This window comes from Adiantum capillus-veneris, chromosome 8 (assembly GCF_014529385.1).
Source record: "Adiantum capillus-veneris isolate H3 chromosome 8, ASM1452938v2, whole genome shotgun sequence".
NCBI lineage: Eukaryota > Viridiplantae > Streptophyta > Polypodiopsida > Polypodiales > Pteridaceae > Adiantum > Adiantum capillus-veneris.
In genome coordinates, this window is record NC_140938.1 from 27463884 (window position 1) to 27480263 (window position 16380).

Here is a 16380-nt window from a genome sequence, read left to right on the forward strand (position 1 = left end):
AAATACCAACAGGTTTTGTATCCTATGGGACACGGATAAGATTACTCCTGATGGAATTATGGTTGACTCAGGTGATCCATGGGTAGGCAAGCGCCTATTTAAACTTAAATGAGGAAAATTTGCGAATTCATGTTTTCGATGCAGCAAATTTGGTCATATGCAATCCGAATGTCCGGAGCCGGTCTTGCAACCCCCTCCCTCTGTTGTTCCTTTGTCCACCTCTATCCCTACTAGAAAACCCACAAGTGAAGCCAAGCAAAGTGGAGTTTCTACTCCTAAAGTGGCTTCGAATGTGGACAAAGGGAAAGGCAAGGTACAGCAAGTTACTGATCTTGGGAATGGGACTGTTGCTTAAGGCAAAAATGTTGGACCTGCTGATGTCAATACATGGGTGGTGCCGAAAAAAGCACTCAAGATTCGCACGCCACTTTCTGCTCGTAATTATGTTCCCTCTATTAATGCTAACAAGAATGCATCGTTTAAGCAACTTCCATGCAATGACAATCGCACGCTGATTGATGCACGGGACAAAGCTATGTACTCTTACAAAGATGTACTCCTTGGTGAGGCTTCCACTTCGCATGTGCACACTGTGGACACGTTTCCTACCCTGAGTCAGAGGATGGGTCCTCGTACGGATGCAGTGGATGGAGACGTGTCTATGGGCACCCCCACTTGATTTTGATACTTGTTGCTTTGTCTATATATGTTTCCAATGCAAAGTCATATTAAATGCATCTCATACAATGTGCGTGGGTTATGCAACTTGGACAAATGGCAGCTGACCTGGCACTATGTACATACATGTAGGGCAGATATAGTTGTTTTGCAAGAGCACAATCAGCACGAGTTTGCTGGTCAATGTTCCTATTTTGTTGGATATTGGATTGTGTATGCTGGCTCGCACGATTTCTCTGGTATATTGATGCTCATTCGACATGAGCTTCAGCCTGTTCTGTTATACAATGATCCGCATGGTCGGTGGATGGTGGTACAATGTTTGTTGAATGGTCGAGTACATGAATTTGGAGGTACATATGCATATACGGCTTCTGGGCAAAGAGCTGCTTTGTGGCAAGAAATCTCGTCTCGCCCATGGACATCGAATGCATTTTTCTGTGGAGATTTCAATAATACTCCTGATTTGCTTGACAGCACCACAGGAAATTCGCATATGCTGCTTGCGGAGAAACATAATTGGGATCTTCTTGTTGCCTCTGCTCAAATGACTGACATATGGCGTACTTTGCATCCTGATGCCTCTGGTTTTACCTTTTAGCATGCTGCTCATTCCTCTTACAGAGCACGACTAGATCGTTGGTATTTGCTTAATGGGCAACAGTATGAAGAATTTGTATGTGACGTGAGGATAGATTATGCTCTGCAGTTATCGGATCATTATCCTCTTTTGCTGTCGTTGTATTTTGGACAGTCTCTTTGTGATCGGCCTCTTCACATGAAACGTTTGTTGCATGTTAATAATGCCTATCTTACTCATGAAGCTTTTCGTCGCATGGTTGTCGATATTGTTCCTCCGCTGTTGGCTCAAATGCATATTGATTTGGATGCTGCTTGGTATCGTTTTGTCATGAGAGTACAAACTGTGATTTCTGACTATGGTAGGCAGCATATGCATCGTATTCGGGAGAATGTCGGTAATGCGAAACAGGTTAGTCAACGACTACAACAGCTGGCTGATTTCCGCCCATTGTCTGACTTTGAGATCACGGAGTTATTTGAAGCTCAAGTGTGTATTCAGCAAAATGATAAGAGGAAGCTTGCTAAGTGGCAGACGCGTGTCCGACAACAGGCCTTTATGGACAAAGGTTGTGCTTCGAAGAAATTTTTTAAGCATTTGCATCATTCGAGAGTCTCACAGTCCATTAAACGGGTTATGCTTCCCTCGGGTGCTTGGACTTCTTCGAAGCAGGAATTGGCTGAGGTTATGGTTTCACATTACCGTAAGGTGTTTGCTGCCCCATCTCGGCCTTCTTCGGCAGCTTGTCGAGCGCGTGAATTGTTGCTTTCTTATGTTAGTCCGATCCTGTCTTCCTAGGAGGCACAATGCCTTGAGGATCCTTTCTCTCTCGCCGAATTGCATAGTGCCTTGCTTGCATTGGGCAGGTGGAGATCTCCTGGTTGGGACGGACTGACTGTGGAATTTTTCCTCTCGTTTTGGTATGCTCTTAAACAACCCCTGATCTTCATGATAAATGTGGCATGGGAAAAGCAGGATTTACCACTTTCATGGAAAGAGGGCTTACTTAAGTTGTTGCCCAAGCAAGCGCTTTGCGAGCAGTTCTCTCATTGGCGGCCCATAACTTTGATGCCGGTGATATACAAGATTTTGGCTAAAATGTTGGTCCACCGCATCAAGGACTATTTGTTTACAGGACTTCATCAGGCTCAATATGGTTTCATTCCTCGTTGTCAAATCATGGACAATTTGGCCAATCTTATGATTGGTGAAACCGGCCTGTTCAATCCAAAAAGGGCGGTAGACTTTACTTTAAACCTTGATTTAGCTTTCACCCATTATTAGTCGTCTATTTTACCTGTACTTTCAAGACACAACAAAGGGGAGAGGGATACAGGCTGCTAGATTGCACCTGTATGAGTAGACGGACACCAGATTGGCCCCTAACTTAGGCGCCCCTTTCGGTATTTCTTTATTGTTCAAAAGAGGGAATAAACGCTGTGGTTCCCTACAAGCTGCCCCGCACAAACTCGGCTGAATTTCCACTGTTCCAGCCTGATTTCGGCAGCATAACTGTACTAGAACCCTTCACAGTCAGTATTCCCACGCATTGACTGACTTTCCCGACGCATACGGGCACTTTGCAAAACCTGGCGAGAATCTGCAGCACGCTGAATTCTCTGTTTTCAGCCCTGAAAATGCGCCAGATCGCCTGTACAGCGGTCCCCTTGCGTCCCCGAACCTCCTGGGGGTATTAGGGTCCGTTTAGGGCCAAAACCCTAAACCTGCAAAAATACACAGCAGGCTGTAATTCACTGTTTCGGGCTCCGTTTCGCGTGCCGGTCGCATCCCTAGCAAGTCCTCGAGCTCCCGCACCTGTAGGGCTACTTGCCCTTTGAATCGGACGAGATTTCTGGCGTGAAACCTCTCCGAATTCACCTGTACCTGCGGGGGGATTAGCCGCTAGCTAATCCAGTACCTGTGCAAGAGGCTCTTGCCTCGGCAATCGCGCATGAACCCACACAACTGTACATTGGTCAAATGAAAAGCCCACTAGAGGGGCATAACATACTGCCAAAGGGGAGAGAGAGGGCAGTGCGTAGCGTGCAGGGCATCACTCCTGGCACCGCACTGTGCATAAGAGGGAAAGCAAGCACTCCATAGCTCTTAACCTGTGACAGACACTTGCAAAATGAGCCTCCCAGCTATAAATCACGTTTTTGCCTTCTCTATAAGTAGTAAACTGGCCTCAGAGTGCCAAGTGTCACTCATTTGTGCATTTTCCCGCTTTAGACCCTCGGGTCTAAAAATATCTCACCTGCAGCCTCTGTTGACTTGGCCACAGAGTAACAAAATGATCCCCATGTCAAACTGCACGTAATGACGCGAAGACATTTTCAGGTCCCAAAATAGCAGTTCCCTAAATTTTAGGAGATGCTGCCATTGTATCTTTCTAGGTCATCCGACCCTCTTTGTACACTGCGGCCACATCCAAAACTGAAATGTAGCCTCTGTAGCAAAGGATTCCACTTTGGCTAGTCAATGACCCCACTTGGCTAACCATAGTCCTTGTCCAACCTTAGTGCTCTCTTGCCCTCAGGCCTGGACTCCCTCTGGACAGTTCCACACTAGCTATGCAATGCAGGGCAGTTAGATTTCCCGAGGGGTGTTTCCAAAAAGTGAAAGTAAATAGATAATAAGAAAGAAATCAACAAAAAGGATAGATAGTAGTCACACGCTGGTGACATACCCCCCTCTTGAAATCTCAAACGTCCTCGTTTGCATCTATGTCGTCCATGCTTACTGTCAACACTGATGTATTCAACACCTGTCGACACATATACGACACATACATGCTCATTGTCAACCCTGGTGTATTCAACACCTCGTCGACTCATGTATTGCCTGCGTGTGAACCCTGTCCCAATGACATAGTGGTAGCTTCGCACTCTGCCATTGCTTTGAGTCACGAACTTTCCAATGACAAAATGGTAGCTGCACATTTTGCCACTGTCTTATAGTACACGTTGGATCCCGTAACACTTTCGAGCATACCCAAACCGACAGTTTAAGAATGCAGTTACACATGTACTCCTGAATAGAAGCAACCATTGTATCCTTGACAAACTGACAAGAAATACTCACTTCTATAGCACTAACCAAACTTTTGGACATTCCATAAGAGCAATTGCCAAACTGACAATCTGTACAGCTCTAACATTCATGTAACAGGTATTTCATTTGAGCTCACTTTAAATACCATGTACATCATTTGTTTCAGAAGCCATTGTCACACTGACAATCCATGTAGCTTTGAAACTCAAGGGGTCAAGGTAGGTTGCAAATCGAAGGCTTCCAGGTAAAGTGATAACACAATTGGTGACTCTGCAAGTTCACCTTCTTCCATCCACTTAGCATCCATTGGTGGATAGTTTCTGAACTTTACCAAGTAACGCCTAGCAACCTTGCCTTTCACTTTCCTTTCTTTGTGTGCCAAAATCTGTTCAGGGACCAAGATTTCGTCAAGTTCCTCGACTTCCGGCTGATCTTCAGCTGGTATATCAGCTGGTATATCTTCTGGCACATCACCCACATAGGGTCTGAGAAGACTCACATGAAACGCATTGTGAATCTTCCAACTGTCAGGCAATTTCAGCCTATATGCAACATCACTGATTATGTCGCACACTTGAAAAGGCCCATAGTAACGCATGCTGAGCTTTGGAAACACTCTTTCCTTGCCCTTCATCTTCTTTAACCTTGCCTTTTCAAAGCGTAAAAGCACCCAATCACCAAGTGAATATACCACTTCACGACGGTGACGATCAGCTGCTTTCTTTTGCTTTGCCTGAGTCCTTTCTAAGGCCACTTTGACCTTCTTGTACATTTCATCCATGTCCTGAACATACTTATCTGCTTCAAATATCTTGTCCTTTGTATGCAGTATGGGAGGAACTTTCTTGCCACCTTCAACTATCTCAAAAGGTGCCTTGCCAGTTGATGAATGCACTGTATTATTGTATGCATACTCCACCAATGGCAAATATTGCTCCCATTTTCCTTTATGCTCTGACACATAGCACTTCAGCAGATCTAGGACAGTAGAATTTGCCTCTTCTGACTGCCCATCTGTTTGAGGATGAAATGACGAAGAGAATTTGAGCGTGGTGCCCATATTCTCAAACAAGCCTCTCCAGAACAAACTTGTCATGCGTGGATCACGGTCGCTGACAATCGACTGTGGCATGCCATGATACTTGAAAATATTGCTCATAAACAAGCGTGCCATCTGATCTGGCTTTATCTTCTTCCTGACAGGAATAAAATGAGCCTGTTTGCTGAATCTGCAAATAATGGTCCAAATACCATCGTTTCCTGTCTGCGTTCTCGGAAGATCAAAGATAAAATCCATAGCAATACTTTCCCATGGTTTATCTGGAATAGGTAGGGGTTGCAATAACCCTGGTGCCTTTTGCCTGTCAAACTTGACCTTTTGGCATATTAGGCATTCTCGCACAAAGGCATCCACATCCCTTCTCAATGTAGGCCAATAGAAGAATGTCTCAACCGCTTTAACTGTAGCATCAATACCACGATGCCCTGCATACGGTGGGACATGACTCTCTTCCATAACTTTGCGTCGCAATGGCTTTGTGACACACAATCTGCCATGCATCATCATGAACCCGTCTTTAAGAAGATAGTGTTCATGACGTTGTCCATCCATTAGTTGCTCGAAGACCCTTGCAAAATCTTCATCATTTGCATACTGTTCTCTCATATCATCAAGTTCATGATGATAAGGAATCGACACAGCTGAAATTTGTGGCTTTCTTGACAAGGCATCAGCCACAACGTTCTTCTTGCCTTCCACATGCACAATCTGAAAATGGAACATGGACAAGATATTTGCCCATCGCATATGCTTTTCAGATAACTTTGTCTGTGTCAAGAAGTATCGCAAGGTCTGATGGTCCGTTTGGACAACGAAATCTGCACCTAGCAGGTAGTGTTTCCAACTTAAGAGCGCATGAATCACAGCCAGTAACTCTTTCTCATAGACCTGCATGGTCATCTCTGGCCCTTGCAAAATTCTGCTCTCATAGGCTACTACCCTGCCATCTTGCATTAGCACAGCACCAATGCTACTACCGCAGGCATCACATTGGACCACAAATGACTTCCTAAGATCTGGCAACACAATGACTGGATCCGAAGTCATCTTTTCCTTTAAGAGATTAAAAGCTGAAATCTCTTTTTGTGTCCATCTAAAGGTGACTGCCTTCTTTTGAAGAGCATGTAAAGGTGAAGCAATCTCAGCGAAATTTCGGATAAACCTTCTGTAATAGGAGCATAGTCCCAAAAAGCTTCGGACATCATGCACCGTCTTCAAATTTGGCCATGACTTGATCGCTTCGACTTTTGCAGGATCCATTCTGACACCATCCTTTGAGACAATGTGTCCCAGAAAGTGAATCTCTTCCAGAAAAAACTCACTTTTCTTTGCATTGATGAGCAACCTATGACTGCGTAGCTCTTTGAACACAATGGCCAAGTGATGCCTATGCTCCTCTTCATTCTTTGAGTAGACTATCATGTCATCAAAGAATGTACCAACAAACTGCTGGTGTGGACAGAAAATTCTGTCCATCATCCTATTGAACGTAGCAGGAGCATTTGTGAGACCAAAGGGCATCACTAAAAATTCGTAAAGGCCAAACGTCGTTCTAAAAGCAGTCTTGTGCACATCCTCTGATCTAATGCGGATCTGATGATACCCACTCTTTAGATCTATCCTGCTAAACATAGCTGCTCCTTCTAATTTGTCCATAATATCATCAATTCTAGGTATAGGAAACCTATTCTTGATGGTATTCTTGTTCAGTGCACGGTAGTCGATGCACATACGCCATGAGCCATCCTTTTTCTGCACCAACAACACTGGAGAACAGAATGGAGATGAACTGGGCTGAATCAGCCCCTTTTCTAACAACTCCTGTACTTGGCCCATTATCTCTTTCTGCTGAGCCGCACTAACCCTGTACGGAGGCTTGTTTGGTGGGCTAGAGCCTGGCACCAAATCTATCGCATGGTCCTCGGGTCTCTCTGGCGGTAATTGAGACGGTAATGAATCGGAAAAACAGTCACTATACTGTTGTAAAAACATTGACCTTTCTTTATCTAGCACAGATAAATTTGATTCATCACAATCTGACACTTCACGTGCAAAAACCAAGTACGCAGAAAGATGCTTTTTCATTACAGAAGTAATAACAGAAGCTGATACAGTAGGAATAGACTCCCCTTTAAGCTTTACATCCAGAATGTGAGTCTTTCCCCTGCTCTGTACAGTGATCTTTTTGTTGTAGGCATCCATGATTCCCTGTACACGAAACAACCAAGGAATACCTAACAACACATCACATCCGTCCAGTGGCATGATGTAAAATTCTTCAGCATCTACATAGGACTGGATATGTAGACGCAACTTTCCAATGATGGGTGTCACAGCCTCTGTATGGCCAGGACATGCCAAACCTGCCTCTGCTGTATACCCCATCTCTTCAGGTCTGATTCCCAACTTTGAAGCCAATTCTGGGGAAATAAAGTTGGCTTTGGCACCTGGATCAAAGAAGATAAGCACTGTTTGATCCCTAACCTTTCCCCATGCTCTGCAAAGCTCACTTGCATCTGAATTTGGCTTGTCGCCCACCATATCTGGCACTAGACCAGCCATGGGCGTCTTTCCTTTCTTGTCTTCCTTGTCTTCAGAATCAGCTGGCCTTTTCTTTGTAGGACAGTTGTAAGCAATGTGGCCAGGCTGCTCACATATAAAGCATTTGTTCTCTGTCCTCAGGACCTTCTTTTGCTCTTCTGACTTGCGAGGAAAACGTCTTTTCCATTTCTTTGCTGGTCCTTTTTCTGATTCAGCCGTAGCTTTGTCTTTCCCTGCGTTGGCTGACTCCTGAGTCCCTTTAGGAGCCTCATTGGGAACGTGCTTCTTGGCTGAATTTTTCTTGCCTGATCCTGCCTTGACGCCAGTGTTAAATTCACAATCTTCTCCCTTGAGCAAACCATTGCCAGTGTTTGCTACCTCGATGAGCTGCGTCAAAGTAGTGACTTTGGTCTTTGTGCAGTATTTTCTCAATCCTTTGGGTAGGCCACAACAGTATTTTTCTATCTGTTCTGTCAATGGCACAAACCTATAGGAAGTTACTGGAAGTAGAGCTTTCCAAAACTTCCGATTGTAATCATCCAGATTTCTGCAAGTGGCAGCATTAAGCTGGTGCCATTCTGTCATGACATCTGCTTCGAAATCATCAGATAACCATGCTGCTGCAAAAATCTGCTTGAAGTAAATCCATGTGGACGGAGCTTGCCCTTGAAGCAATAAAGTTGTCCACCATTGTCCCGCATTCCCTGTCAAGAAAGTGGCTGCCTTGCGGACCTTTGAAGCCTCTGTAAAGTTTCCCCCTGCATAGGCCTTGTCAAACTGCTGGAGGAATGAAAGAGCCTTCTTCCTGTCATCAAACCCTGTAAAGGTCGTGAATGACACTCCTTTGCCACCTTCTTTGTACGGAGTTGGCCTCTCCAGCGGCGTTAAATTGTCATATGGAAGTGACTGAAACATGGGAACACTATTAGGGTTCACTTGTGTTCCTTGGCCGCTATTAACTTGACCTGGAAATGCCATATTTGGCTGCTGATTTGTAATTCCAGCCATACCAAAATTTGCTTGTGGCATCCCAAATTGTCCCTGAGTGCTTTGAAACCCTGGTTGCATACCCATGACACTGTACATGGGGTTAGGCATCATCGTTTGAGCACCCCCAAACACTGTTCCTGGCGTATAAAACTGATTTCCAGGTGCATGACCAGCCATGCTCTGAAATACCGATCCACCTCCAAAATAGCCAGGGTGTACTGAAGGTGGTGGGAAGACCTGTTGCATAGCCTGTAAGTTGCTTCCCTGCCCATTAGAACCAGCTATAGGCTGTTGAAAGGTGGCGGGCTGAACTGGTACAGCTTGAAAAACTGGCATCTCAGCCACCTGTTCTTGCACCTTAGGCATACGTTGTGGAGACTGCATGTTCTCCGTCAAGTGTACAGGTGTTTCCATTGACTGTGCGGTATGAATCACCTGTGCTCGAGCCTTAACAGGCTTTTGAATATGATCCAGTGACCCAACTTGCTGAGACGGAACAGGAGGTTGCAGAAAGGTTAAAAACCTTGGGTTCTGCATTACTTGTGTGAACATAGCCACAGCAGTAGCCAACTGGGTCCTGAATATATCATCATCAGTCTGTGGTGGTCTTGAGGACTCACCCACTTCATGTGTCTGTTGACCCTGTGAAGAGGAAACCTCTTCAGTCACATCATCTGGTCTGTCAGCCATAATTGCAATTCCCTGTGTCTGGTCTATGATCCCCTGTGTCTTCAAGCCCAAAACTGACCAAGGCTCACTTCTATGGGAAAAAGTGATTTAATCCCGTCGATGGAACCATGAAACCGGCCTGTTCAATCCAAAAAGGGCGGTAGACTTTACTTTAAACCTTGATTTAGCTTTCACCCATTATTAGTCGTCTATTTTACCTGTACTTTCAAGACACAACAAAGGGGAGAGGGATACAGGCTGCTAGATTGCACCTGTATGAGTAGACGGACACCAGATTGGCCCCTAACTTAGGCGCCCCTTTCGGTATTTCTTTATTGTTCAAAAGAGGGAATAAACGCTGTGGTTCCCTACAAGCTGCCCCGCACAAACTCGGCTGAATTTCCACTGTTCCAGCCTGATTTCGGCAGCATAACTGTACTAGAACCCTTCACAGTCAGTATTCCCACGCATTGACTGACTTTCCCGACGCATACGGGCACTTTGCAAAACCTGGCGAGAATCTGCAGCACGCTGAATTCTCTGTTTTCAGCCCTGAAAATGCGCCAGATCGCCTGTACAGCGGTCCCCTTGCGTCCCCGAACCTCCTGGGGGTATTAGGGTCCGTTTAGGGCCAAAACCCTAAACCTGCAAAAATACACAGCAGGCTGTAATTCACTGTTTCGGGCTCCGTTTCGCGTGCCGGTCGCATCCCTAGCAAGTCCTCGAGCTCCCGCACCTGTAGGGCTACTTGCCCTTTGAATCGGACGAGATTTCTGGCGTGAAACCTCTCCGAATTCACCTGTACCTGCGGGGGGATTAGCCGCTAGCTAATCCAGTACCTGTGCAAGAGGCTCTTGCCTCGGCAATCGCGCATGAACCCACACAACTGTACATTGGTCAAATGAAAAGCCCACTAGAGGGGCATAACATACTGCCAAAGGGGAGAGAGAGGGCAGTGCGTAGCGTGCAGGGCATCACTCCTGGCACCGCACTGTGCATAAGAGGGAAAGCAAGCACTCCATAGCTCTTAACCTGTGACAGACACTTGCAAAATGAGCCTCCCAGCTATAAATCACGTTTTTGCCTTCTCTATAAGTAGTAAACTGGCCTCAGAGTGCCAAGTGTCACTCATTTGTGCATTTTCCCGCTTTAGACCCTCGGGTCTAAAAATATCTCACCTGCAGCCTCTGTTGACTTGGCCACAGAGTAACAAAATGATCCCCATGTCAAACTGCACGTAATGACGCGAAGACATTTTCAGGTCCCAAAATAGCAGTTCCCTAAATTTTAGGAGATGCTGCCATTGTATCTTTCTAGGTCATCCGACCCTCTTTGTACACTGCGGCCACATCCAAAACTGAAATGTAGCCTCTGTAGCAAAGGATTCCACTTTGGCTAGTCAATGACCCCACTTGGCTAACCATAGTCCTTGTCCAACCTTAGTGCTCTCTTGCCCTCAGGCCTGGACTCCCTCTGGACAGTTCCACACTAGCTATGCAATGCAGGGCAGTTAGATTTCCCGAGGGGTGTTTCCAAAAAGTGAAAGTAAATAGATAATAAGAAAGAAATCAACAAAAAGGATAGATAGTAGTCACACGCTGGTGACAATTGGCATGGAATATGCTAAGTATACGCAACAAGATGTGTTAGTCATGCAAGTTGATATTGAAAAGGCCTTTGACACTGTGCACTGGGACTTCATTGCTGCCACCATGAGATGTCTAGGATTTGGTCCTAAGTTGGCCAATGTGGTCTATTTCTTGTATGATTGTAGTACGTCTTCGGGCATCCTAGACGGGGAATTGACAGAATCGTGGCCGCTTGGTTGCTCGGTTAGGCAAGGTTGCCCTATTAGTGCTTTGCTGTATGCAATTGCTTCTCATCCTTTGTTGATGTATCTTGATAACTTGACCTCTGTGGAGCGTCTTCATGGTTTGCAGCTACCATCGGGTCGTACTTTTATTGGGCAAGCTTATGCAGATGACTCGCTCTTTATGCCCCACAATCAGCAAAATGATGTTCAAGAGATTATGAACGCTTTGGAATTGTTTGTGCTTGCGGCTGGTCTTAAAGTCAATTTCTGTAAATCAAAGCTTCTGCCGCTCCGTTCTTGTGATTGGCATGCTCTCTTGTGGCCAGGAGAGATTGTCCTTCCAAATGTAATCACTAGGCATTTGGGTTATCCAATTGGATGGAATGTTACTCACACACAGAAAGTGGATTGGGTTATGAATCGCCTGAATGTTAAATTGCATTACTGGAAGCTTTCTACCTGGCCGCTACATTTTCGCCTGCGAATTGCTCATTTGTGGCGAACGCGTGCTCACAAAAAAGGTTTGCGCTTGATATCGATGGCAAAACTTTGTACACCAAAGCGGTTTGGTGGTTTGAATATTTTGGACCTACGTAGGCATGTCATTGCTAGGAAGGCTATGCTTTTGCCTACACTTGTGCAACAATCTCAGCCTTGGACTCTTATGTTTGCACACTTGAGTCAGCATGTGGTTACATCCTCATTTGGTCACTGGCAATCATCCATGTGGGAGGTAGTATTTGGTAAGATGGAGGGTCGTATTCCTGGATGCCCTCTTTCTTCCACCTTGCTTTCTGCATGGAAACAGGTTACGATTCATCTCTCATGGAATGCTCGGAGGGAAGGAAACTCACTTCGTGTGGAGAGCCTTCATTGGAGTCGGGCTTTTTCTCTTACTTTGGTCAACCGCTCGCCTCGCCAAGCGTATTTCCTTTCCTGCCGTGGCATTCGACTGGTTGAGGATGTGGTGGACGCAGCTGGTTTCACTTTCGAGTTTCCATTTGCCACTCGTCGCTTTGGATTGGGTATGCACTATCGCCAATTTTGGAGAGAATTACAGCAAATGTTGACAAGTTTCTTACCAGTTTCACCTTTGGCTGATGGTGATCGCATGTCTGATTGGAAGCTTGGGGAAATGCCATTTCAAGATATTTCTGCTGGCCGGGCGTATGCTCTTCTTCTGCCTCGTCCCTGGATTGCTGATCATTGCAACGCTATTTGGTACATGCATAAATCAGATATTTGGTGGCGTAGGATTATATCTGCAACATGGGAAAGTCGTTTGCCGTTGAAAGAGCGTTTGTTTCTTTGGCGGTGTTTGCTTGGTGTGCTCCCAGTGAGTACCTTTCTTCAGAGGCGCCGTATCCGCTCTTCATCATGTGTCCGTTTCTTGTCTGCCGACGAGGATGTTTGTCACCTCTTGTGGGATTGCTGTGTCACTCGAGAATTCCTTCGTCGGGTTTCTGCTTGTCTGCGGCTAAGTTTTCCCACGACGGTCTTCCATAAGCGGTTTTGGATTTTTGGTATCTTCTCGCCGGCGTTGCAGTGCTTTGCAGCCTTCTTCATGTGGGTCAGGTTTTGGGCATACTGGAGCGTGTGGCGACAGCGTAATGGCTATATGTTCCATCGCATTCATACGGATCCACTACCTTTCTTCAAGATTTCCCTTCGACAGTCTTTGCGGTTTGCCTTGGAAGTTGGTGATATCATGTTAGAGATGCATCAGCTTTCTTATGAATGCTTTTAGATATTTTACACAGCCGAACACTCCTGTGTTCCTTTCCTTAGTACATCTTTTGGTGGGTTTTCCTCTCTTTGAGGTTTCCTACAGTTAGTTAAATCAAATTGATTTACAAAAAAAAAAAAAAAGTGTGTGTGTGTGTGTGTGTGTGTGTGTGTGTGTGTGTGTGTGTGTGTGTGTGTGTGTGTGTGTGTGTGTGTGTGAGAGAGAGAGAGAGAGAGAGAGAGAGAGAGAGAAGAGAAGAAGAAGAAGAAGAGAATTTTTAACGGCGTGGGAAACTACTCAAAGATCTATCGAACTCAAGTGTGTGTGTGTGTGTGTATGTATAGAGAGAGAGAGAGAGAGAGAGAGAGAGAGAGAGAGAGAGAGAGAGAGAGAGGCTCTGTTTCGGACATTGCATCACTTGGACCCCTTCTCCTCCATTCCCTTTTTAGACTTGTTTGCATGCATTGTTATCTCTTGTATTGATCCCTAGATTTTTTCCCCTTGACTATGCACCATGTACTATGCCTGGGATTTTTTCAACCTTTGGTTGTATCTAAATTTTCGGTATAGCTGAATTTTGTAACTCGCATGTTAGCTTTTTATGTAATTACAAATGGTGCAAGCCCTAACTTTTTATTGAGAGAGAGAGAGAGAGAGAGAGAGAGAGAGAGAGAGAGAGAGATTTTATACAACTGTGGTATCCCACTGACATCCAAAACAAAAAAGGGAACAAACATAATGACAAAACATAAAACTTGCACAAAAGCTAAGGACTGTAACCAGAAGGGGCAACCGACTAGAGCATTACAAGAGCTAGGAGAGGGGGGAAGAAGTGGGGTGGGGGGGGGTGGGGGGGGGGGGGATGAGATGAGATGAAATGTTATATTAACGTCTTCTAAAGGCCAAAACGACCTATGAGACCAAAGAGTTACATCATGGTGAATCTGATACAAGGTCTGGATAAAAAGAAAGAAACTAACTAAACAAAAACACTAGTAGAACTGTAAAAGGTGGGTAGCAAGAGCCTGAGGGGTACATATACAAAAGGTGGGTGTGTATCTCAAAGAACAGATACAAAATGGTGGATATGTGTGTATCAGAATCCAGAGATGGCTCGCAACAGTTGGTGCATGATTGTGTCGATGTTCTCCATGGAGAGATTTTGCACAGGGCGTCTCCCGTGTCTTGCCAATATAGATATGTTCCTCTGTTGCAACCTCCCCTGACAATGGGAACATCCCCTTATCGTGGATCTCCCAGTTTTGCTACTCGATCACTCGGTACCTTTGGCTAGTGATATACCCTATATCCCTCCTCTCTAGCTGCTCTCGTCCCTGGATAAAAGAACACTCTGTTCTATCTCTAGGTGTGTCTCCCCGTCTTTGAGCCTCTCTCTCTCTCTCTCAGTAACCTGCTCAATGTCGCTGAATCTCCAGTAGATAGAGTCCAAGACATCTCTGATCCTCTCTGATCTTGGTATCCCAAAACTCTAAATGGAGGCCATAAACCCTCTCTAAAGAGGCAGTGCGACCACGTATCTAATAGTGTGCTGTACACTGGCATAAATAGTGGAGATCTATCTCTGGCTCTCTCTAATACAGCTGGCACAACCTGGCCTTAGCTGAGATGCCTTGAAATCGGCCAATCTCAATCTCCAACTAGTGTGATGATATCTGTTTCTGTCCAATAGCAAATTGTAAGACATGGGACAAGTGAAGTGTCCATGAAGGCAAGCCTACATAAGAACCCATCCTCTATGAGCTCGAGAAAATGTTCTCTGTATGTAGTCATCTTCGTGCCCAACTCCTGTATAGCAAATTGTAAGACATGGGACAAGTGAAGTGTCCATGAAGGCAAGCCTACATAAGAACCCATCCTCTATGAGCTCGAGAAAATGTTCTCTGTATGTAGTCATCTTCGTGCCCAACTCCTGTATAGGCTGTATCCATGCCCTCTCGGTATCCAACTAAAACAGATCATGTCGTATAAGTCTAGTGACCTCCCTGCCATCTCTCTTGGAGATGTCTCTCCCCTAACATCTTTCCTATGTCAATCTTGTGGTGTGTGTGTGTGTGTGTGTGTGTGTGTGTGTGTGTGTGTGAGAGAGAGAGAGAGAGAGGGAGAGAATTAACATAAAGCCCAATATGACCCTGACGAGTGTTACTCTTTTCTTTTTCTTTTCTCCGCACGCAAAGAGGGGGGGGGGGGGGCGTAAAGCAAAACTGACTCAGTTATTTTACCTTATAACGAAGCACTCGATCATCAAAACTTGTCCACATTGTAGACAATGCCTTCAAAAATTCCGACTTTTGCATGTTGTCTCTTTCCTACACCCCGGAAAACATAAGAGCAATGAGTTGACAAATGAAAGATTAAAGATTGATCATTGCATGCTGTAATGATAAATGCAACTTCCAATGGAACATCTTCCATGCTAATAACTAAAGCATCTATCATGACATCAAGCTGGCTTACAAGAACCCCACCTTGAGTTTTCATCAAGGTAAAATACCAAACTAAGGACAAGACAAAATGGACATCTCTCTCAAGCATTCGTTTCAGTTTTAAGTACATACAAAAAATGAAACATACTAGCATGTGGTCTAAGAATCGGATGGCCCGCAACCTTGTATCATCCCGAAAATAAGGAGATCCTACATTGTTACACACATCATAGATCAGTTAAAAACCCAGAAAACAAAAGATTGTTAACGTTCAAAATAACAACAATATCAAGATCCCTCCATACTAACAGTTGGACCCTACAGACACTGACACTTCCCTCGTCAAGAGATGGATGCCCTGTTGCATGTTTGTAAGAAGCTTGGGCTTAGTTCCCACTATCCCCTCTCTCTATGTTGCACAAAAGTTCAGGAAGACATTTGAACCAAGCTTCCATAATCAACTCCCTCTTTTCTGCACGAAATTCAAGAGGACATTTGAACCAAGTGCTCATATTCCAGGTCATTACTGGACATTGAGTTTTGTGACCTTTAAGCCCACCTACCTGACGGCCTTGAGTCAAATTTTTGACCCAGAAGCCCCTATGTTGTTCCTCCAAAATCGACCACATCCACTCCATCGAATCTCTATATGGTACACCAAGGTAGGATGCAAATCTCCTATTGTGAGACTAGTGGGAGGAATCATGTGAGAACCATCTAAGATCTATAAAATTGCTTGCCTCCACAAGCGTCTGCTCCTGTAAAGTATCATAGACAGTAATCTATGCCCAAGGGAGCTCATGTAGGGACTGCAACCTGATCTGA

The 16380-nt window shown here is 45.1% G+C and overlaps 1 protein-coding gene across 1 annotated transcript in view; it reads right to left on the reverse strand.

The window, feature by feature from the left end:
• Positions 1-16380, reverse strand: part of LOC147451845 (kinase family with ARM repeat domain-containing protein) — a 102336-nt gene that overhangs the window by 35847 nt on the left and 50109 nt on the right. Inside the window, exons 6-7 of the mRNA XM_086517717.1 lie at positions 15704-15765; positions 15352-15438 (exon numbers count right to left, since the gene is read on the reverse strand). Of these exons, the coding sequence (XP_086373843.1) occupies positions 15352-15438; positions 15704-15765 (149 nt within the window). The remainder of the gene's footprint in view (positions 1-15351; positions 15439-15703; positions 15766-16380) is intronic.